The sequence below is a fragment of the Mirounga leonina genome, unplaced genomic scaffold, assembly GCF_011800145.1.
Source record: "Mirounga leonina isolate KUSES-001 unplaced genomic scaffold, KU_Mleo_1.0 Mir_114, whole genome shotgun sequence".
NCBI classification, from domain to species: domain Eukaryota; kingdom Metazoa; phylum Chordata; class Mammalia; order Carnivora; family Phocidae; genus Mirounga; species Mirounga leonina.
Window position 1 is genome coordinate 24,188,776 of NW_023270265.1, and position 23,463 is coordinate 24,212,238.

General features: G+C 49.4%; 1 protein-coding gene across 2 annotated transcripts in view; it reads left to right on the forward strand.

Moving 5' to 3' along the window:
- The window catches only part of GOLGA7B (golgin A7 family member B), a 31,220-nt gene that overhangs the window by 3,313 nt on the left and 4,444 nt on the right, over positions 1 to 23,463 (forward strand). Inside the window, exons 1-4 of one of the 2 annotated variants that reach the window (XR_004683160.1) lie at positions 11,048 to 11,127; positions 18,988 to 19,113; positions 22,078 to 22,230; positions 22,317 to 22,418. Coding sequence is in view for 1 of the 2 variants with exons in the window: in XM_035026624.1 (XP_034882515.1) it covers positions 18,988 to 19,113; positions 22,078 to 22,230; positions 22,317 to 22,418 (381 nt within the window). In the remaining variant the exon portion in view is untranslated. Of the gene's footprint in view, positions 1 to 11,047; positions 11,128 to 18,987; positions 19,114 to 22,077; positions 22,231 to 22,316; positions 22,419 to 23,463 lie in introns of those variants that run through there. The other variant, XM_035026624.1, reaches the window with a different exon arrangement.

Below are 23,463 nucleotides of genomic sequence, written 5' to 3' on the forward strand. Positions count from 1 at the left end.
TTAAATGCCTGTGGGGTGGCGCCCCACTCCTTCTGTTAGGAAACCGCTGTCCAACCTCAGAGCTTTCACTGGGAGGGAATGGTTCCTGCCACTAAGCCTAAAATTCCCATCGGATTCCATTTCACGTAATTACACCCTCTCGTGTCCTCCGCAGCACTGCTCCCCCCTCCCCCATAGGGCTCCACACCCTTAGAGTCTTGCATGCAATTATCCTATTCGGCTCAACTTGGCAAAGCCCAGAGGTGGGTCTTTTCATTTGTTACAATTATTCCGTTTCCCCCGTTCCTGCATTGTTTCAGACATTTCATCTCAGAACAACCTCCAATTTCAGGGTCTCCTTCTGGACTGGTGGTTGCCAAGAACGCAGTGCGGCAGTCAGGAAAGATCCCCTTAGGAGCAGATGGAGGAAGGGAGGGTCCTCACTGGGCAGAGTGTGTCCAGGCTGCCACTCACAGGGGCATCCAGAAGGCCTTCCCTCCTCCCTTCCCGGATACCCAGGGCTGCCTGAATACCAGTCTGAAGGCAGAGGGGGGCTTAGCAAACATCCTTCTGGGCACAGAGGGGGTGGATGGAGCCCTCTTGGAGCAGGGATGTGAGTTTGGACCTGCCTCTGTGTCTCCCCTGTCAGCCTGCTCTCACCACCCTGGTCCACCTTTTTATTCCTTCAGCAAACATTTATTAATCACCTGCTACTTGCCTAACCTAGAGCTAGGAAGTGTAATACTGTGGTAAACAAGAGGCATATCATCTCTGCCCCCAAGGAGCTTACGTTCTAGTGCCTGAGAGAGGCGACAAACATGCAGAGCAACAGATGAAGGTAAACATGTGAGGTGCAAGGTGGTCAAGAGCAGAGTCCAGGGACAAAGAGGGAGAGGGGCTACTGGAGTGGGAGATCCAGGAAGGCCCTGAGCAAGTGGCATTGAAGCTGCTGCCCTCCAGACTTCTTGTTTAATTAAATGTCTTTATTGCCCAAACCATGTTCGTAGGATAATCTTTTGCAGCCCAAACATCCCGGGTGATAGGGGTGACTTTGTGTGGATTTCTTTCTCTTGCTTTTTTTCTGTTACTCTGTTCTCTTTTTTTGTGCTCCTCAAAATCACATTCTCAGAAGAGTCAGTAATGTAATTCCTGTCAATCCTGTTCCTCTTGAACTTTCTAGAATACCTGACACTGTTCATTCAGGCTCCCAGAGGACTCTGCCTCCTCAGGCTTCTGTGATGTTCCAGGGTGTTGGGTCTCAATCTGACACCCTTTTCTTCTTGCACTGATTCCTTCCCACCACAGTCTACCTTTGCTGAATACCTTTTCAGACTAGGAGCTGAACTTGTCTATTTCCAGAGGTCATTTTATTTACTACTTACAAGAATCCTGTGACAGCATTTTTATCCTCACTTTACAGATGGGGAACCTAGGCTCCGTGAGGTTAATGAACCTGCCCGAGGCCATCCAGTTAGTAAGTGACACAGCTGGGATTTGAACTGAGGTGTCTTTGACTTCAATTGCATCATCTTGCCCCAGGACAGTCAGTCTCTTTCTCATGGCTCTCTTTATCCCTCTTCCAAGGTCAAGTGACCCATTCTTATGGCGTCAACTATGACTTCTATAGAGAGATGCCCCAAGTCTTAACCCATAGTCTTTCGCTTAGTCCTAAAAAATCATGGAAGCCTCTCCTATCCTTTACACCTGGCCTGTGTAGAGTTACCTAATCTGCCTTCGTGATTTCTGACCATGGCATCTCCCAGCCATGGTGATGGATGGACAGTCCTGTGTTCTCTTTGTCTACCCCCCACCCCCGTTCATCTCATGTACTCAGTCAGAAGCAGTGGCCTGTGGCGACTGCATTTAAAATGTTTCTTGAATATGTCCCTTTGCCCTCATTCCTTGGCAGTGACCCATCTTCTCCCCTCTGTCTAGCACAATAGCTTCCTTCCTGCTTCAGCACCTCCCCTCTATTCCCTCCCTGAGATGGTCCCAGATGACCCGCTCCAGTACATTGCTTTCCTTATGCTCCTCACTCTCTGGGCTCCCTCGTAGGCTCCCCATTGCCTCACTCTAATGGCTCTGTGTTATCTGGCTCCAGCCTTGTCTCTCTGGAGTAGTGCCAATGAGCCGCATGGTCTGCTGTTTCACACGCACCTCCCCAAGACTGCCTGGTTCCCATCTAAATAAGAAACACCTCATCTTTCAGAATCCACCTCTGGTCTGTTGGGCCAGGAGCAGGATCCATTCACCAGACCCCTGGGATCTCTCCCACCTCAGCTTTCCCATGATACTTATTGTCTCTGTAGGTCACTGGGGCACCTGTCATCTGCTCACTGTGTCATGGTGTCTAAGCTGGGTTTCCCAAACAGACTGCAAAGTCCTTTGCAATTGGAACCATGCCTCTCCCTGCCTGAGGCTCAGTGTTGGAGAACTGGATGGAGACATCCTTTGTCCTATAAATCAACCTCCCTTCCTGTACAAGTATTGCTTGAACACCTATTATATCCCAGGTACTATGCTGAATGCCGAGAATGCAGCTGAGGAGACAAAGTTCCTGCCCTCAAGGGGCTTATGGTCTAATAGGGAAGATAGACAAATAAATTTTAGAAAATATGATTGTTTTGTAGGGCAACTATAGGATGCTCATAATAGGGGCATTTAACCACAGCTAAAGTGCCAGGGAAGGCTTCCCCAAGGAAGTAAATTTTATTTTTTATTTTATTGTATATTTTATTTTTTACAGTTCTCAATTTTTTATTATTAGATTCAATAAAGAATAACATTTTGATGAATGTAATCAGAACAAACAAAATGTATGGAAAAAGAAAATAACTGTTCTACCCAAGGTAGTGAATTTTAAATTGGGACCCGAGAAGATTTATCCAGGTGAAGAGGAGGGAAAGAATGTTCCAGGCAGAGCCTATATGAAGGCTCAGAAGTGACACAGAGTGTAGCGTAGTTGAAGGGCTGAGAACTGAAAGTCTGAGACACCTGCGGTTGGCCTGGAGGGTGTGAGGTAGAGAAGTGCTGAGCAGAGGCTGGGAGGGATGGGCAGGGACCACATGCGCTGGGCCTGGGAGAAACAGGAGCCTTGGCTGTTGTGGCCTTGATGAAGAGACGGTGATGCCTTTTCAGCTAAGGAAGCTATAGATCCAGGGAAATATCAGGGGGCCCAGAAGGAGCAGAAATAGATGACACGGAGGCAGGGAATGGTGAAGTGGCTGACAGAACTCTGGACCATGGAAACATTCCAATCACTGGAACCTGCCCTGTGACCTGGCCAGTGGTCAGGAATTCCAAAAGCTCTGTAGGAGTTTACCAGGCAAAGCACGGTAAGATGAAATCCAGGAGAGGTATCTATAAAGCCCCGTGTTGGGAGTGGGATGGTTCAGGAAAGCCTTCCTGGGACGGGTGGGCTTTGAGATGCAGCTGGGAGGTGGGACTCATAGTGTGGGGTGTTTGGGCTCAGGACTGCGTTCTCTTCTTCCTGGCAGTGTCCAGGGCCCAGGCCGTGGCTCATGGCCTCTGGCTGTGGGGCCCATGGCGGCTGTCACCCTTGAGGAAAGCATCTCTGTTCCTTGCACAGTAGGAGCTGTCCTTGGGGTAGGGGGCTTGGCAGTTCTCGACACTCCTTTCCCACCTAGCCCCCACCATCCTAAGCCAATAGCTACTTTCTTTCCAAGGCAATTGGACGGATTTATCCAAACACGCAAAACCACTAAGTGGGTCTGAACTGAGGTCTTGATCTATTATAGCACCCCCCCATACCGTCCAGAAGCATTCTGTATCATCTCTAAAATAAAATTTTCTTTTTTTTTTTTAAAGATTTTATTTATTTATTTGACAGAGAGAGAGCAAGCAAGAGAGCACAAGCAGGGGGAGTGGCAGAGGGAGAGGGAGAAGCAGGCTTCCCGCTGAGCAGGGCTCCATCCCAGGACCCTGGGATCATGACCTGAGCTGAAGGCAGATGCTTAACCGATCGAGCCACCCTGGTGCCCTGTTTGTTTGTTTTGCTATAAGTCCTTGTCCCTGGTTGGAATTTTAAACTAATTGCACGTATTACTTTGATAAAAATAAAAATTAAGTTCAAATAGTACTGTAACTATATTGGGAGGTGAGGGTGGCAGTGTGAGCTAAGTTCTCTTCTGTCAGGGTGGAAAACAGGACAAGGTTTCTAATGTTAATAAATCAAGATATAGAAGTACAGGCATCTCATTTAGCAATGTAAAGGCAACTATTGGAAGAATTTAAAGGAGAAACAGCTAAAAGAGTGAAAAGTCATTTCTTCTAGGGGAAAAACAATGGAAGGTGGGAAGAGAGAGTAGGCAGGGGACGCTTGCCCTTTATTATAAACCTTTTGGTATGTTTGGATTTTTAAAACCATGGGCATGTGTTACTTTGATGATTAAAAAGCCTTATTCTACTGAGCGCTGGGGGTAGTGAGCGGTGGGGGTAGCGGCGGCCCATGGGGTATCTTCGGGGCTTTACTTTGATGATTAAAAAACCTTATTCTATTGAGTGCTGGGGGTGGTGGTGGCCCATGGGGTGTCTTGGGGGCTGCTGTAGAGAGTGGGGGGTGGCGGGGGAGGTAAGCTGTGCCTCCCTTTCTTTTATTTGTTTTATATCTCTGGCTTTCATGCAAGATTTTGTTTGAACAAAGGGTTCTGCAGTTGAAATTGGTTTAAACTTCAAGATCTCTTTTGGCTCTCATAATTAATGATGCTTTACGAGCACTGGTTACTCTTTATGCTCAGGCCTGTTTACTTCCTCAGGGAGTCGCCATCCCTTAGAAGCCTTGCGGCTTCTCCCAGCTGGCTATGGTTTGCAGTGATTGGTGAATTTGTGGCCAGTTTGCTTGGCGTGGAAGTGACACCTGCAGTCAGTCATTGGGTGCTTCCTACTTTAGAGGGCCCCTGGAGGCCCTGGTAGAGCAGGGGTCCTCCTCTGAGTACTCTGCCTGGCCCCCGGCACGGGGGCTGTTGTAATGGCAGGTGAGCATTTCGGCTAATGCAGTAGCTGTGAGTTCTCATAGACTCTTGCCTCCCACTCTGCCTCCTCTAGGGGAGGGAGGGAGAGAGAGAGAGAGGGAAAGGGAGAAAGTGGGGGAGAGAGAGAGAGGGAGGGGGGAGGGAGAGGAAGAAAGGGGGCAGAGGGAGAGGGAGAGGAGAGAGAGGAGAGAGGGAGCGAGAGAGAGAAGTAGAGGGAGACTATGAATGAAGTCAAGAAAGGGAGGCAACTCCCCATTAGCTTAGTCACCTCCTAGTGACTGCACTTCTAGACACGTGTCACTGTTTGCCTGTTCTGGTACTATTTTTAGGGCGGGTCCCCTCCATTCATGCTTCTGGGGCCTTTGCAGTCATCCCTGTTGCTGCCTGGCAGCTGCTTTCCTGAGTTTTCAAGTTCCAGAGGTTCTGTGTTCCCAGGCACCTTTCATGCCTTCCTGCCTTTGCACGCTGTGGGTTTTTTTTTTTTTTTTAAGATTTATTTATTTATTTATTAGAGAGAGAGAGCATGAGATGGGGGAAGGGCAGAGGGAGAAGCAGACTCCCCGCTGAGCAAGGAGCCCGATGTGGGACTCGATCCCGGGACTCCAGGATCATGACCTGAGCCGAAGGCAGTCGCTTAACCAACTGAGCCACGCAGGCGCCCAGCCTGGCGTAGAGTGCTCAGTAGCTGCTGACTGAGTTAAATGAAACACAATTGCTGATCTTTCTGTGCTTTAGGAAATCTCGCTTGGCCTAGAAGAAATGTTGCTGTGGGAAGGTCTCCAGGCAAGTCATCTCCATTAATCTTTTCCTGTTTTCCTCTTGAAAGACGAGACTCGGAATAGTCAGGTAACATCTAGAGAAAGCCTCCTGTACTTGGAAGGATCCTATCAGGGGAGGGATAATTATTTTACTGACCAGAGAACCAAGGTTCAGAAATATTGCGACTTGCTGATGGTCACATAGTAAATTGAGCCAGAGGCTGAAATCCATGTCATCTGACTCCAGGGACACTTTTCTACCACACACTTCCTCATAGTCCCCATAATGTGCTCTGAGATCACACCATTAAAGACTTTCCAGACCACAATTTCCCCCTCAAGCATTCATGCAACCAGTTTCCTTCCAGACCCAAGGGTTGAGAATCTTTCTGTCTCCCCTTCTTTTTCATTTCCCTGAGATTTGCTAGCTCTTTCCCTGTCTCCTCTGCAGTCTACAGGAGTTCATTTCTCTCTCCTCTTTTTCCAGATATCATAATTTCCAAATCTTTCAGTTGGTTTCTTTTTCTGACTATGGTCCTTTTTTTGGAGACTTTCCAACATAGCCGCAGATTGGAGGATGATAACAATGAATTAGTTAGTAGATCTTCTTTGATGTTATTTTGTGGGTGAACTCATTAATTTATGACAAAAACATCAAAGAGCTTGGCTCCTGCATTGGACTGGCTTGTCCTACGGCAGCTGGATAATAATGATTAGTTGGATTGAATCTCAACGTCTTCTTCTGCTTCAAGAATTAAAGTCCAAATGATTGGGGTGTGGGAACATCCCATCCTGTAGCATCCCATTGGCTTTGAGCCAGTACAGAATGAAACTCCCCACTCCAAATGTGGATCTCTCTCTCCATGGTCTCCACTTTGATGCCTCTAAGCCTTGAGGTCTGTCATGATTAGTAGCAACTATGGAGGCAGTGTGGGGATAAAAGCCTGAGGCTGTTAAAGTCTCTTTCCAGTCAGGGGAGCTGGATATTAAAAGGGATCACTCATCCTTGCATGGACTAGCTCAAGGTTCTCCACAGAGTCCCAGTCCTGTAATTTTGTGGGAAGGAGAACTCTCTCCGGGCCACGCAAGAAAAGTGCCAGCACCGTGTTTAGCATATAGCAAGCTTTCCATATGTAATGGTTGACTGGACTTTTCAAGAAAGGTCTTGGTGCATGAAGTCTCTGGCTAGTTGAAGAGGACTAAGAAGTAGAGCTCAGGTCTTTGCTTATACAACAACACCTCCTAACCTACTCACATCGATGGCCGTTTACTTTGCTTCTTCCACTTTATTCATGGTGGAAAATTGTCTGTGCTCCTCTCTAAAGCCATCGCCTCCATGTTGGCCCTGGATCCCATCCTTTGCTGACCTCTTAAGGGCTTGTTTCTGCAATCAACCCTCTCCTTCCTGAGGCATTGGTGTTTCCCTCTTTACTAGATTATTTCTATCAGCAAATAAGCTCTAATGTTTCCCATCTGAAAAGAGCCTCCCTTGTTCCCATTTTTCCTTCAGGCCACTGTACTACTCTTCACTCCCTTTGACAGCAAAATGCCTCACAAGACTTGTCTCCACTCTTAGTATCCCTCCTTCCTCTCCTCCAGTCAAACTCTGAAACCCACTTTAATCAGGATCTCATCCCTGTTCTCCACTGAAACAGCTTTTATCAAGCTCATCAGTGATCTTCTAGCTGCCAAGTCCCATGGTCATTTCTCAGTCCTCATCTTATTCTGCACACAAGCAGCTCTCAGCACAGCTGGTAAGACTCTGTTACTAGGTTTCTTGCTTGGCTCCGGGACACCACTCTCTCGTGGGTCTCCTCCTACCTCACTGGTCACTCTTCTCACTCGCCTTTCATCTTCCCACCCTGGAAGTAACAAAGTGCCCAGGATCAGTTCTTGGACCATTTTTCTAGCTATACCCACTCCCTAGATGTTCTCATCTGGTCCCATGGTTTTAAATACTGTTCACATACTGGTGGCTCTTGATGTTATATCTCCAACCCTCTACCTCTCTCCTGAAACTCAAATGCCTATTCCTCTTAGATGTATAATATGCCTATCAAATTTCAAACCTAAATCAACTGGCCTACTCAGGCCTTAGGCTTCCCTTCTCAGTAAATGGCAACTCCTTTCTTCCAGTAGCTCAGACTTCAAAACTTGGAATCATCTTTAACTCACTTTCATACCACACCCCTAGTCTATCAACAGTTCTTGCCAGCTCTACCTTCAAGTTATATCTAGGGTCTGGCCATTTCTTACCACCTCCGCTGCTACTACCCTCGTCTAAGCCACCACCATATCTTGCCCAGACTACTTTAACAGCCTCATAACTGGTATCACTGCTTCTATCCTTGCCTTCCTGCCCCTCCCAACCCAGCACTAGCATCCAGGTAGCCTTTAAAAAACTGCAATTAGATAATGCCATGCCTCTACTCTAAACTTTCTAAGGCTTTTGATCCCACTCTCTGAATAGAATCCAAAGTCCTTATCAGGGCCTACAAGTCCTATATGACCTGGCTCCTCCTACCTCTCTGATCTCAGCTCCCATCTCTCTTCCTCTTGCCCACTCCAGTCTAGCTACATGGGTCCCCCTACTATTTTTTGTACCTGCCAAGCCCACTCCTGCCGCCTGCCCTTGTACTGTCCTCTAAGCTAGTCACTCTTCCTTTAGGTACCTACGTGTTCTTTCACTTACCTCAGGCCTCTGCCCAAATTTCACCTTATCAAAAACACTTATGCTGACTATCCTTTCTAAAATAACCCTCCTCTGTCACCTCTCTTTACCATGCTTTACTTTTCTTCCTAGCAATGATCACAACTCAACATATTTTATACTGACTTGTTTATCTGCCATTGATTGTTATCCTCATTAATACGTAAATTCAATAAGAACAGAGTCTTTGTGCATGTGGTCATTGCTATAGCCCAAGCTCTGAGAATAGTGTCTGATACATAGTAAATGTTCAACAAATATACGTTGAATGAATAGATTTGTTGAATGGACTCATCTAGGTCTCTTGTTATCAGATAAAGAGAGTGTTTTCCAGATAGTTGTTTAATTAATATGACCAAAATCAAGTGTGAGAAACTGGGAGAGATATCCATGGAGATCATCAGATTATGCAGCTATTTAATACTAGTGACCACCATGGGATTCACAGAGATTTTCAGTTTGCCCCTTGATGCCAAATCATTGGCCAAACTCTAAGGTGGGATGAAACATCTGCCTTTAACTTCTTTGGCATGTCATTTATCCTCTGGGACTCAGTGTGTTCTTCTGTGAAATTGGCAGTTGAAGATATGATTACTGCTCTGCTGGTTTAAGGTCTACAAGATGCTGAAAGGAGTCAGTACGGTTAGGAGGATCAACCACACAAGCTCTGGAAATTGACTGCCTGTATTTGAATCCTGCTTCCATTCCTCACGAGCCACATGACCTTGGACAACTTTCTCAGTTTTCTTATTTGTAAAGTGGGAATAATAAAAGGATAATAATCACATTTAATTCAAAGAGTAATTGTGAGAATTACATGAGACAATACATGTAAGGTACGTAGCATATGGTTTGGCACATAGTAAGCGCTCAGTGAGTGTTATTAAAAATGAAAAGTTCTGAGAGATCATTGCGATTCATGTATTTTAGGAGCAGTAAACTACCCAAGAATATTAGAAGATATGAAACCTGTAAAGGTCTGATAATGTGGTTAGGTAGAATGCCCTTATTCTTAGGAGAGGCATGGTGAAGAACCGAAGGGTAAAGCTTCTCAGTATCTGTCACTTATTTTCTAATAATCTAGCCAAACATATCTCTGTTTCTATATCTATCAAGAAAATGTGGCAAAATGTTAACAACTGTTGAAGCTAGTTGGATAGTATGGTTATTGTACTATTCTTTCAACCTTTCTGTATGTTTGAAAATTCAAAATAAAAGGTTGAAAAAAAGAAAAAAAGAAAGGACCCTAGAAATAGTCTAGTGAAGTCCAACCATCATTTTTTGGAAAGAAGCTCAGAGGTGAAGCTTTTGACCAAGGTCGTATGCAGGAGGAGCTTGAGCCAGACTCCAGGTCTCCTGGCTGACCATCTCTCCCTTTGTGGGGGCAGCTGCTGTTGCCCCTCAGGCAGCAGTGAGCTGCAGAGGAACAGACTCAGCTTCCCCCAAAAGACCAAGGGGTGTTAGGGATGTGTAAAAAGGCATGTGTGTTGGTGTTTCCTTTTTGTTTATTAAGCAAATAGGTAGGTCATTTGGTTGGAAGGTATGATGTCAAAAATTGTGAAGGCAGCACCAAGGCCAGACCTGACATCCTGGGTAAACCAGTTTGGCACCATCTGTTTGTGTTTTTTGAGTGGTGGTGGTGGTGGAGGATTTGTAAACGCTGGAATTTCAGGGGAGAGAGGGAAGAGTAGGGGTAGGGGCCAGGGTCAGGAAGAGCAGTGGAGAGACTGGCTTAAATTCTGGATCTCCCTGAAAGAAGGGACCCCCAGGGTTTCTCTGGGGATGAAATGCAGGCACATATTTAAAGAAAGGAAATGATTCTCTGCGGTCTGCAGCATTCTCCTCTAGCTGACAGGGTTCAAAGCAGTGAAAAGAAGAGATGAGGAGAGGAGGGAATGCCCATGCAAGTGTGGGGAGGGGGAAACAGAGAAGGAACGGGAGAGAAAGAAAAAAATACCGTAGAGGAAGCCTGGGCCACGGTGGAGGAGGGGTTGGGGGAAGGGTACTGGAAAGGTAAAGAGGCCGCACGTGGGGGCCTGCGAACGCGTGGAGGACTGTCAGCCTCCGCCAGCTAGAGTGTCTTGCCCCAGAACCGTCCTGCCTTTCTCTTCTCCGGGTCTGGAAGTCTCAGGAGGCCGCGGTAGCGAGCGCAGAGCTCCTGGCGCTCTTACTAGGGGGAAGGGCGGGCAGGAGAGGCGGGGCCTCCGGGCCGGGCGGGAGCTAAGCCTCTGGCCGCGGGCGGGGCTCCTCTCCGGCGGGCGGGCGCCGGAGTCTGGGGGCCGTGTTTCCCCCTCCCGGTCGGTGGAGGCGCCTGGCCCCTCCTCCCCCGGCCGCCCCCACCCCCGCTGCCGCTGTCAAAGATAAACCGGGCCGTTGCTTGTAGGAACAGCGGCAGCCGGTGATCGGGCGGTGAAGAGCCTCGGGCGCGGCCTCGCCTCCCCGGCCGGGTGCCCGCATCAGCACCGCGGACAGCACAGCGGCCGTCGCCAGTACCTAGGCGCCCGCTGGCCCACCAACCCACCGGCGCCCGGGCCCGCGGCGTCCGCATCAGCACCGTGGACAGTGCCCCGGGCCCCTTCTCGCCTCTGCCAGCCCACCTGCTCCCGGAGTCAGCACCGCGGACAGCCCCCCGCCACCCGCCTCGCGGCAGGCTCGGAGCGGTCTGCGCCCCTGGAACATGGCCACTGAGGTAGGGGGCGAGCGCTGGGCCCGTAGGCAGTGCCTGACTGGTGCGGGAACACATCCCCGCTAGGGGCCACTGGGCGGGAAAGGAAGAAGGGGGGTGGGGTGGGGTGGAGTGAGGGGGTGGGGTAGGGTAGGGTAGGATGAGGTGGTTTTCCAGATCTCATACTGAGGGAAGGGGTGGGGAGCAGAGTGGCAGGGTGGAAGAGAGGGGCTTCTCCTGAGAACTCATCTCACCCCTGGCGATCTTCCCCATCTGAGTGCCGAAGCTGCCCACGCCACTTGTTGGCACTGGCGCCAGGTTTGCTCCAGGGACCCATCTGGGGTTTCCCCTTACTGTCCTAAAACTACTTCCCTAGAGGGTTGGAGGTGAACTTGTCCCTGTTTTAGGGGAGGGAAGGCAGCTGGTTGCTGTTGCTATGCAGTGTAGCCATCCAGCTTTTGAACCCAAAAGCCCGGTTAAGAGATGGCAGACCTACCTCCACATCCACATTTCCTTCATGGGGAGGGAGGGGACAAAGAATCCTCAGGCCAAAACACCAAACAGTTGGTTTTAATGAGCTGCCTGCACCAGTCTCCACTTTTGCATGTCATGCTTTCTTGCCTTTTCATCCCATTCAAGTTTCTTGTACCAGGGTGTCTACATTTCCCGTGTCTGATGGGAGGAGCTGTCTTCGTTTTCAGGGTGTGATGATAGGTGTGTCACCTTCAAGGGATTTGAAAGTTGAACCAAGAGACCTGTTGGCTGAGGGCAGAATCTTGGTGCAGCGCCGAAGAGATCGGGAATTTCCTCCTGTAGCCCCTCATTTTATGTGGCAAATGGAGCTCTTTATGTTCCCACGGTACAAGTGGTAGAGCTAACACGGAGAAGGGGAGGGCCTATTCGGTGCAAAGCACGTCAGCAGCAGAGCTGAAAGTTTCTTCCTTTGGAGTTTTGGAGCGGGACCCAGGGCACCAGGGTCTCTCCAGATCTGCTGCTGACCTCTTTTGTTGTGTTTCCCCACTTCGAACCCAGCTGGAACACAAGCCAGGGAGACAGCACAGGCTTTTGAATGATTCTGTGCATTGCCTCTGGGCATCCTGGTGAGCAGCGTGACATCAATACCAGGTGTTACTGTTGCAATTCTGCTGTCGTGGCCACCACAGAACAAGGTGCAGTTGCTTGGTGCCGTTTGGCTTTGTGACAAGGCACAGGATTAGCTTGGAGAGCTCAACCCCCCTCCCCCGCCCACCCAGGACCTTGTGAGGGAGCAAGCCCTAAGCAGGCCCATGGAGCTTGGTTTGTAGGGTGGAGGAATGCAAAATAAATAAATAATTAGAAAGCTTGGGAAGTGCCAAAGTTATTGAGAAGAGCAGGAGGAACAAAGGCGAAATGGCCAAGGATCTGGTCACCTTCCAGATAGGGCTGGCAGGCTGCAGCAGAGGCTGCAGCAGAGGCTGCAGCAGAGGCTGCTGGTGTTGGGCAGGAAGGGACAACTTCAGTCACCTGGGCATAGATGGGCCAGTAGTGTGGGCAGAGAAGGCAGCCACATCTGTGATGTGTTCTGCCAGATTCCAGGAGGCCCATCTGTCTCATCATACCTCCATTTCAGGTCTGTTGTACACAAATGCCAACCAGCAGGCTCACATCTCTAGGTTGAGGCAGTGTTTCTAGGAGGCTGCTGTTAGACATGCATGACTCTCCCCGGGGAGAGGTTCTGCTCATAATGCCTCTGTGAATGTAGCCCTTTCCTGTGTACAAAGCACTAGCACATGTGTGATCTCCTTTGAGCTTTAGAGCAAACCTGTGAAGTGGGTAAGGATGGTGTTATTATCCCCAATTAACAGATGAGCTAACTGAGGCTCAAGGGCTTGCCTGATCCCTGTGAAGAAGCCAAGCAAGGCATCATTATCCCATTTTACAGATGGTGCAAATGGAATGTGAGAGTTATTCAAGAAAATATGTCTCAAAAGGCCAGGGCAAGAACTAGAGCTTGAGTCTTCTGCCTCCCTGGTCAGTGTTTTTTCCTGCTGCATCCAGGTATATCCATTAGCCAATGGTGTTGCTCAGCAGAGAGGTGGGCGCTAGGAGCTGTGACATGAGGCTGTGATGGAAAGGATGCAGAAAGACTGAGCCTCCCTGTTCAGCCTGGCTGGGTCAGCTTGAGGACAGAGGGACAGAAGAATGCCCAGAAGGGATGGAGAGCAGAGGACAAATATTACCCATTTCCCAATTTGGCCTTGGGTGGACCCTGCTGGCAGTACCGAGGGAGGAAGCCTTAGGTCTGCCAAGGCACAGAATGTACACATTATCTGGGCTGTGGAGTGAGTCATTCTCCCCAGGCTGTTTTTACTGTTAGGACTGAGTTAAGATTACCAGGAAAAACCTGTTGGGAGAAGGAATACCTCATGCCAAACTTCTTGGCTATTCCCTTAGGATTCTGAATGGGAAGTCCTCAGTTCCAGCAGAAGGTTTTTTGAGAGGTGAAAAGGAGAGGAACAGAGGGAGAGAGGAGAGGGAGGAGGGGGTGGGAGAGAAGGAGAGGGAGGGACAGGAAGATGGGGGGGTTGGGGGGGAGAGGGAGAGAGAGACATTGGGAAAGATTGGATGTCCCTGGATCCCTACGTGGAAGGCATGGAAACCGGATCTTTTCTGCTTCCGAATTTCTGTTGAGGAGTTAGCATTAGGGGAGGAGTGCATGTGAGGAACTCAGAGGAGGGATGAAGCCTCCTGAGTGAAACACTGACCTCATTTGGACAACTGTAATGAGCCCATTTCCTGAGCGGCAAACCTCTTTGAATGTGTGTCACTGGGAGCAGGGTCCACCCTGGGAAACAGTCCAGATGGACAAGGACAATTGGGAAATGCCTGGCTGGGAGGGGCTTCCTCGAGTGGTGGAGTTTGGTCTCTAAGAGGTTTTTATTTTTATTTTTTATTTTAATTTTAATTTTTTAAAGATTTATTTATTTATTTATTTAACAGAGAGAGACACAGCAAGAGAGGGAACACAAGCAGGGGGAGTGGGAGAGGGAGAAGCAGGGTTCCTGCAGAGCAGGGAGCCCGACATGGGGCTTGATCCCAGGACGCTGGGATCATGACCCAAGCCGAAGGCAGATGCTTAACGACTGAGCCACCCAGGTGCCCCTCTCAAAGAGGTTTTTAAATGCACCAAAGTAGCATTATCCAAGCAAGGCATTTGGAGGTTTGATCTCTGAGGCCTGGAATTAACAACCAGCAGACAGTGGGTTGGGCTTGGCCCTGGTGTAGGCTTAGAAGAAGGGAGGCCCTATGCCTGGGTTTCCATCCTGAGGCCTGACTTGGCTGCTTGTGACTCATGATCCTCACTCCTCCTCCACACCCCAGCCAGGGAGCATGGTGTTGGTTCATTAGCTGAATCTCCTGATTCTTGATTTGAGCCTCAAATGCATCCTCTGGAATTAGCTAGTTTTTAATGAGGATGGAGATGTGGGCCAGATGGGGCCTCCTGTTTGTCTTGGGCAGATTGGGACTGGGAGTGCTCTTCTGAACTCTGGTGCTTGCTCCTCCCCACCTCTCCCAGGTCGGCTCTGTCAGGTGTGTGACCCAGTCTTCAGGCAGCCTCCCTATCCCTGTCCCACTGAAGTTCGAAAGTTGGTGCTAGCAGATATGACCACTGATGTTCTCTTTCTTGAGCTCTTTCATGAACTGCCTCTGGGTCCTGTCCTTACTCAGCTGCCAGCAGGCCTGAGGACAGTGGCAGGAGAAAGGGCAGAGTTGAGGAAGGTAAGAAGTAGACAAGAAGCCCAGGTGTCAGGGTCGGTTAAGAAACCCTGGGGGAGCTGCCTAGGGGAGACACAGAAGCTGTGGCCTCATAGCGAGATGTGTGCATATGCTGGGATCCTCTTACGGGATTTCAGAGCATCATGGATCTCTCCTGAAACCCCCCACTCACTTCCTGAAAGCTAAGTAGCTGGCAAGTGCTTGGAGCCTGGCTCTAGCTCCGGCCCAAGGGCCCCAGTGATGGGATTCTTCATTGAGACGTCCTCAACTGGCCATTCTAAGAGTGAATCTCATTCACAGTTGTGCCTTATTTGGTCCGCTTCGTGCTTACAAATGTAAAAATTTATTGGAAACATAAAACAAAAATCAAGATATTTGGTATTAAAGAAATCTGGATTTGTGGCTTCTCTTAAGATGTCAGAAGCGCAGCATCCTGGACTCACATGCTCACATGGCAGTGCGGCTGCTTTCCTGAGACAGGACATGAGTTCTCTGATTAGCCACAGCCCTCACCCAGCCCACTTACATGCTTAGTCCCTATAAACATTTGCATTCGTAATCCCTGAGAAAGCCTCCTGAATGTCAGGGCTGGAAGAGGCTTTAGGTGATTATGTTGTTTCAGCTTCTCAGTTTCTAGTTGAAGAAGTGGAGTCCCAGGGTCATGTGGCCCGGACTAGCACCCAGGTCTCCAGCTCCCAGGTCAATGGGCCTTCTTTCCATCAGGGCCTTTTGGTACTTCACAACTGAGCCACCATGGATGGAGAGAGCCAGGAGATGCTGCTCTGCCTTAAATCCACCCTTCACCAATTACAGATGAATCTGTTATATTGTGCTTTACATAGATCTGGGAGATGAAGGCTCTGGAGTATACAGTGTGTCTGATACTATCTTCTAGTGACTCCTCAAGACTCCACAAACACTCTAAGGGAGGAAGCAGATCCCTCGTCACTCAGAGGGAGTATTCTAAGGCTCAGGATTTTTGAGGTTGGAAAGGGTGTTGACCCCTCCTACTCTGGCTACTTGAGAACCCATGGATCAGCCAAGAGGAGATGGGACTATACTATGGAAAGTAGCACCCTAAAATCTTAATGGAACACTAAAGTAGAAGTTTATTTACTGCTCAGTAAGGTCCCAGACAAGTGATTCTGACTGGCAGGTGGATCTCCCCCAGGCTGATTCAGGGACCCAGGCTGTTTCCAACTTGTGGTTCCATCATCTTCAACATCTGGCTTCTTTGGTTTCTGTGGAAGAGGAAAGATTACAGAGGAGTGGCTAGTTACTGTGAGCCAAGCCTATACATTCCCCTCACATTCCATTCAGTCATATGGCCACACTTAATTGCAAGGCAGTCTGGGGATTAATCTAACTGTATGCGTAGGAGGAAGAAGAAAGGCTGTTGTCATCAGCTTGCTGGTCACTAGAGACACATCCCTTCATGGTAGCACACAGTGCATGTGTGCACTCAGACACAGACAAAGGAGGCTTTCGGAGGGGAGAAGCTGAGTCCATATCAGAATGGCTGAAAAACTGTTTTTGGTTTTTTCTCCCCTTCTTTCCATTCTCACCAGCACTTTCCTTGGTTTAGACGTACTTTTGTGTTTCCCCGGACCACTACAAAGATCCCTTCACCTGGCCTCTTACCCCAGTCATGCCCAATTCCCATGCATCTCACACAGAGCTGCCTGAATGATCCTTCTGGGGCTAGAGGAATCCATCCTCAAGGTCCACTGGCTCGGGCGCCTGGGTGGCTCAGTCATTAAGCGTCTGCCTTCGGCTCAGGTCATGGTCCCAGGTTCCTGGGATCGAGCCCCACATCGTGCTCCCTGCTCAGCGGGGAGCCTGCTTCTCCCTCTCCCACTCCCCCTGCTTGTGTTTCCTCTCTCGCTGTGTCTCTTTCTGTCAAATAAACAAAATCTTTAAAAAAAAAAAAAGATCCACTGGCTCATGTCAGTTGGTTTTAGAAGGGTGAAGGAAGGCCACAGCCCTTTTCCTTGGAAAATACAAAAGATATGAAATCTTAACCAGACAGAACAGACACATTAATGAATAATGTACTTATCTCACCAAAGCTTTCTTTGTTTTTCAAAGTTATCATAGGATCCTAGTGGATGTCAAGGGGGCTTTCTCAGTCCAGACCTTGATTGGAGGAATCAAGGACTACTAAGATGAGAGGAGTACCTATACATTCTTCAATTCAGTCCCAATACTCTGGGGACCACTTCTCTTATGAAGAGCAAGGGTTGTCTGGATTTAGGAAAGTCTCTGATTCTCCCCTTTTCAGAACCTTGATCTACCAATTATCTGCTCCTACCTCTCTCTCATTACTTATTCTTTCCCCCAGTTTTTTTTTTAAGATTTATTTATTTTAGAGTACCCACACTCGCTAGAGAGCATGGGCGAGATAGCAACAGCATACTTGAGTATGGTGTAAGGAGGGGCAGAGGGAGAGAGAATCTGAAGCGGACTCCCTGCTGAGTGTGGAGCCCAACACGGGGCTCGATCTCACCACCCTGAGATCATGACGAGCCAAAATTAAGAGTTGGATGCTTAACCGACTGAGCCACCCAGGCACCCCTCTTTCCCCCAGCTTTTAAGCAAGTTTAAGTGTCTTCCACCCTACACCCTCCCCTCTAGTAGAGCCTCCCCACTGCCCCCAGCTCTCTGTAATCTCACTGTCCTCTATACTGTCATCCCCCCTGCTCTTACCTAATCCACAAACCAACTCCTGTCTTGCTGAAATCTGCCTGCAGTCACTGGAGTAGACCAAGTTCTCTGCCATCTTTGCTCCTTTGCGCAAGTTTCTCCCCTCTGTCTGGGTTGCTTTTACATCCTCTCCCCGCTCACTGCCTGCCCCCTACCACTAGCAAGTCCTGGACTTTCTTTATGACTCAACACAGACCTCAGGAAGTCTCTTCTGAGTAAGCATTTCTGGGTTAAGATGTTACTTCTCTGAAGCATTTATCACAGGCTAATTTATTATATATTTACTTGTCTTCCTCCCTGGAGCTCACAGACTGTCTTTTGCTCAGCATCCCCAGAGCCTGGCAGTAGTAGGGACTCAATAAATGAAAGGAATGACTGAATGGATTCACCTTAATTACGCAGGATGAACTGGCTGTGTGTTCACTCTGCCCTTGGGGCTTGGTCTCCATGTGGTTCCAATGTTTGGCATATTTTACCCAGTGGAATGCTAGTTTCAAATGTGGGTGGCTAAGGCTGGAAGTGGAAGAAAGAGGCCCTGTCCTTCTGTGGAATTGAGCCCACTCCCCTCAAATGCTAGAGTCTGTATCAATGTCCAGTCTGCAGGTGTGGGCAAGGGGCAGAGTTGCTCCACTCCTTCCTACCAGGGCAAGATGTTTCTTTAATTTCTGGCTTCAGCCCACTTTATCCATAATTTTCTCTGGGGAAGTTTGAGCATTTGGGGGCCCCTCTTTCCTGTGGTGAGAGGTCCTGCATGGGAAAGCTATTCCTGGTGTTCTCTGACCTGGGCTTTAACTTGGCCTGAACCTGAATCTCCCTCCAAGGTGGTGGGCATATCAGGTCCTCCTCTGTCCTACATGCTTCCCTCCTCAACTCTGCTGTCAGCCCCACTTCTGGGGTCTGAGACCTCAGTCTTGTTCAGGGTTGGATTCCCCAAGCATGAGGCCTGATGAGTTCTGAATATTTGATACTTGCTAAGTGAACAAAGGTGTGAAAGGTTCTGTGTGTGTGAGAGAGACAGGAAAATGGAGAGAGGGGGATGAGGGGGAAGGGGTGGGGAGGTGGAGGGGAGGGAGAGAGAGAGAGAGAGAAGGATCTGGGCCAGCCACCAGGAAGTCTTTTCTTCTTGTTAAAATGTGTTTCTGGCTCTGTTGATGGTTCCAGAACCTCCCCTTTTGGCTCAGCTTTGGCTCTGCTTCATGCTTTTTCTAGATCTTTCTGGGATAGCTTGAGGTATCTTGTCTGGTAAGCTCCACAGTCCTGCTTCCCCATGGCCTTCCTGGAGCACTGTAGGGTGGCTAAGGTCCTGGTTTGCTGGGAACTTTCTTGGTTTAGTGCTGTCAGAACCACATCCTGACACCCCCTCAGTCTTGGACAAACGTCGATGGATGGTCACCCTGAATGTGTGTCTCCCGTGTGCCTCCTCAGGTCCACAATCTGCAGGAGCTGCGGCGAAGTGCCTCGCTGGCCACCAAGGTCTTTATCCAGAGAGACTACAGTGATGGGACCATCTGTCAGTTCCAGACCAAATTCCCCCCAGAGCTGGACAGCCGGGTGAGGATGGTTTTTTTTTCTCAGCTTGGAACACAGGCCATGATGGAATCAAGGACTTAATCAAATGTATTTTTTTTCCAGGATAAAACTGATATGTGTCACATCACTTGTTCAGTCACTTCACATGGAAGAGTTAAACCATGTCCCTGACATTGCCTTGCTGTCCCCGCATGGAAAGTTAGAGCTGGAAAGGCCTCAGATGTCCTAGTTCAGCAGCCCCCCTAGAGTCACCTGGAGAGCTTATTAGACAAAAGCACATTCCTTAGTCCTGCGACGACAGCGGCCCCAGCAAGCTCCACTCTTTAGCAGCAGTTCTCAGCCCTAGCTGCGGAGCTTTAAAAAATCCTGATGCCCAAGTCATCAACCTAGGGCTCTGCCCACAGCCTCTCCATCCAGACTTAGCTACCTGGGTGTCTCATGGACCACCAGCCCCTTGCGAGCGTCAGCTCCTGCTGTTGACTTTTGCTTCTGGCTCAGGGGCGTGTATGGCCCTCGTCCTGAGCCTTGGTAGAACTGGCCTGGGGTTGTAGAGTCGGCCCTCTGGAGGGCGGTGGCAGACCTTGACTCTTCCATTCAGCAGCCCAGGACCATCTGAAGGGGGTTGGGAAGGTGGGGCAGGGCTGCCTTTGGCTAATCCGATCCCTAACCAGCTTTTAAGGAGCTATGGGGGTCTCCTCATCCAAGGACATGCCTGACCTTTGGGGCATGGTGACTCTTAGGGTAGAGCATAATGTTCTCTTAATGCGTTTACTCCAGATCTGTGTAGGGACAGTGACTGGGAACCCCAAAGCTTCTGACTATTCTTGGGGAGACCTTGGTCCTAGATGGGTGTGGAAGGTCCCTAACCTATGTGATGGACCGTTCTGATCCTATAGTGGTGAGTGGGGAAGGGTGTGTTCTGAGGAATGTAAAAAAATGGGGCTATAGACACTTTGACACCTGTTGAATTTGGAGCCTGCCCTTCCAGTCTAGTGTACGGTTATGTATTGAAGAGCAAGGACTCAGGTCAAAGCTGTGTAACGTTGGCCAAGTTCACTCAGCAAGTATTTACTGAGCAACTACTCTGTATGAGGCATGAGGGATCTAGAAGTGAAGTCTTGGGAGTCTATTTTCTCTTAGAGGGTATGAAGAATAAAATAGCAAGTAAATATGTAGCAGCTCTGGGGGTGACCAATACTAGAAAAATAAGGGGGTAGGTCACGGGGCTGGGAGAGCTGGGGAAAGGGGAGTGGCCGGGGAGGTCTATGAGGTAAGGTGAGACCTGAGCCTGGGGTGGGAGAGTGTTGCATCCAAGGACACAGGCGCAAAGGACTTGTGCATTTGCAGGAAGCAGCAGGGCAGTCGGTGTGGCCGGAGTGGGGACTGAGGGGGCAGGAGAGTAAGAGGCAGGCCCAGGGGATGCAGGACCAGACCCTGTAGGGCCTAGCAGTCATTGTAAGGACTTCTTGGATTTTACTTGGAGGAGATGAGAAGGCTTTGGAAGCTCTTCTTCAGAGCTGTGACATGCTCTAACTTTAGTAGGCTCCCTTGGCAGGGCTGGGGGCAGAGAGACCAGTTAAGAGGACAGAGATGGGGCGCCTGGGTGGCTCAGTCGTTAAGCGTCTGCCTTCGGCTCAGGTCATGATCCCAGGGTCCTGGGATCGAGTCCCACATTAGGCTCCCTGCTCAGCGGGAAACCTGCTTCTCCCTCTCCCACTCCCCCTGCTTGTGTTCCTGCTCTCGCTCTCTCTCTGTCAAATAAATAAATAAAATCTTTAAAAAAAAAAAAAACAGAGGACAGAGATGATGGTGGCCTGGACCACAGAGCAGAGCTCTGAGCTGCTGAAAGTGAAAAAATGCGTGAAAGTGTGTTATTTATATACTTACTTTTATTAAATTTTTAAAAAAGATTAGACTTTGCAAAGCTTTTTTCAGATGAAGCAGTCAATTAATTTATTTTTTAAAGATTTTATTTGTTTACTTGAGGGAGAGAGCGCGTGTATGTGTCCGAGCACGTGAGCGTGAGCAGGGGAAGGGAGATGGGGAGGGCTAGAGGCAGAGGGAGGGGCAGAGGGAGACAGAGAAGCAGACTCCCTGCTGAGCGCAGAGCCTGACAAGGGGCTCCTTTCCAGGATCCTGAGATTATGACCTGAGCTGAAGTCAGATGCTTAACTGACTGAGCCACCCAGGTGCCCAAGCAACTGCTTACTTTAATCTACAGTTGCCAGATGAATTTATAAACATCTTATTATTTTTTTAATTGAAGTATAGTTGACACACAATGTTACATTGGTATCTGAAAGTGCCTTTAAAAATAGAAGGCATAGGGAGTTAGCTGTTATGATTATGGATGCAGGCAGGACAGTTGAGCACAACAGCAGGCTGTTGTGTTCTTCATGACCTCTTAGCTTGAGGGAAGTGCCCCCTCCTGGAGAGACACTCCCGAGGTCTCACACAATCAGTCTTATGCAGTTGGAGTCCCATTCAAACATGGGGAGCCCCTACCGATTAGGACCGGGGCACTTTCACAGCTATCAAAATGGGAGGGGTGGCACAGTCACTAGAATTCCTGCCTGATCCCTTGCAGAAAATGTTCACATCTACAATATGGTGGGAGTTTCCTGCTTCCAAGGGAGGCCAAGTAGCCATTCTTATTCCCATTTTATAGATGTGGAAACTGAGGCTAGAGTAGTTAAGTCATTAGCCAAAGGCCACACAGCTAGTTGATGGTCAAATCTGGACTGGACCCCAGGCCTTCTGTTTACAAAGTCCTGTGAGACGGGCTTCTTTTTATTGAGCCTTTCCTAAGGTCTCCTGACTCCCAGTCGAGTGCTTCACAGGCACCTGCAGCTTCTCTGGTCTTGCCTGTGGGCATCTCCCCCCACCAGCGTGGCCCTACCACTGCCATCCTCCCTCCCACCTGTGACTGTCCACAGTCCAGGGAGGCTGACCTCAACATGGTTCCCTGTCCCTCTCTCCCTCCAGATTGAGCGGCAGCTCTTTGAGGAGACTGTGAAGACCCTCAACAGCTTCTATGCGGAGGCCGAGAAGATTGGGGGCAGCTCCTATCTTGAGGGCTGCCTGGCCTGTGCCACGGCCTACTTCATCTTCCTCTGCATGGAGACCCACTATGAGAAGGTGGCTCCCTTCCTGACTGCCCTGCATCCCCTCCCCCAGGGCTCCCCTGCTGCATCTTCATCCTCAACTGGCCCCTCTCCTTGCAGGTTCTCAAGAAGATCTCCCGCTACATCCAGGAGCAGAATGAGAAGATCTTTGCCCCTCGAGGCCTCCTGCTCACGGACCCCGTGGAGCGCGGGATGAGGGTTGTATCCTTCCTGGCTGTTCTGTGTAAGGGCACAGAGCTGCCAACCAGTAGGGTCCCTGGTGAGGCTACCAAGAAATAGGGGCCACCCTAGGGGCCTCTGCTCAGGGATTTCCTAGGATTCCCCACATCACGGGTCATCCGCTCCCCTCCCGCATAAGTTATCAATGCCATTTGTGAATTTCAGGGTTTGCTTTTATCCAGCTACCTTTATTCACTGCTTAACACATGCCAGGTATCATAATAACTGCTTTGAAACGATGTAGTTCTCATAATACCCGTAAAGGTGGGTGACTCGTATTATTCCCCTTGTCAGTGAACACACTGAAGGTCAGTCACTGGCTCAGGGTCACCTGGCTGGTTGACGTCAGAGCCGTGATTGGAGCCCAGGCCCACACTTAGCTATGAGGCTGTATTGCCCCTCAGGGAATAGGCAGAGCTCCCATCCGTTTACACGTCTACAGTCTCATGTACTCCTGTGTGTGCGTCCCCCTTTCACAGATCAGAAAAATGAAGTTTTGATGGGCGGCTGGTCCAAGCGTGGGTTAGAGGTCTGCTCACCTGGACAAGTGTGTGCATACATCCCGCCCGCAGTCATTAGCAATGAGAGTAAATTGTTAAAAAATAAATTTTTGCTAGAAAATTGAGAGGAGAAAGAGTAAAGAAACCACAAACACTGGAATCTTCTGTTTACAAAGCCCTGTCAGACGGGCTTCTTTTTATTGAGCCTTTCCTACGGAGCGGGCATTGTGCTTGCTGCTTAACATGCGTGATTTCAGTCAGTCCCCAGACAACCCCAAGGTTCTCGGATTACCACCATTTTACATATGCAATCATTAATGGGTAACACGTTAAACGACCCCGTCTAAGGCCACATCGCTCGAGAGTAGGCGAGTCGGGGTTTGAAAGCAGGACTCCGAAGTCCTCCCACTTGCCGTGGGCAGTGACACCACCCGTCCTGGGGTTTGGTAGCCAGACCCACTAGAGCGGGAGCTTCTGACCCGGGTGCGCGTGGCCGTCGGGGTCGCTGTGGACGTGCACCGAGTGGG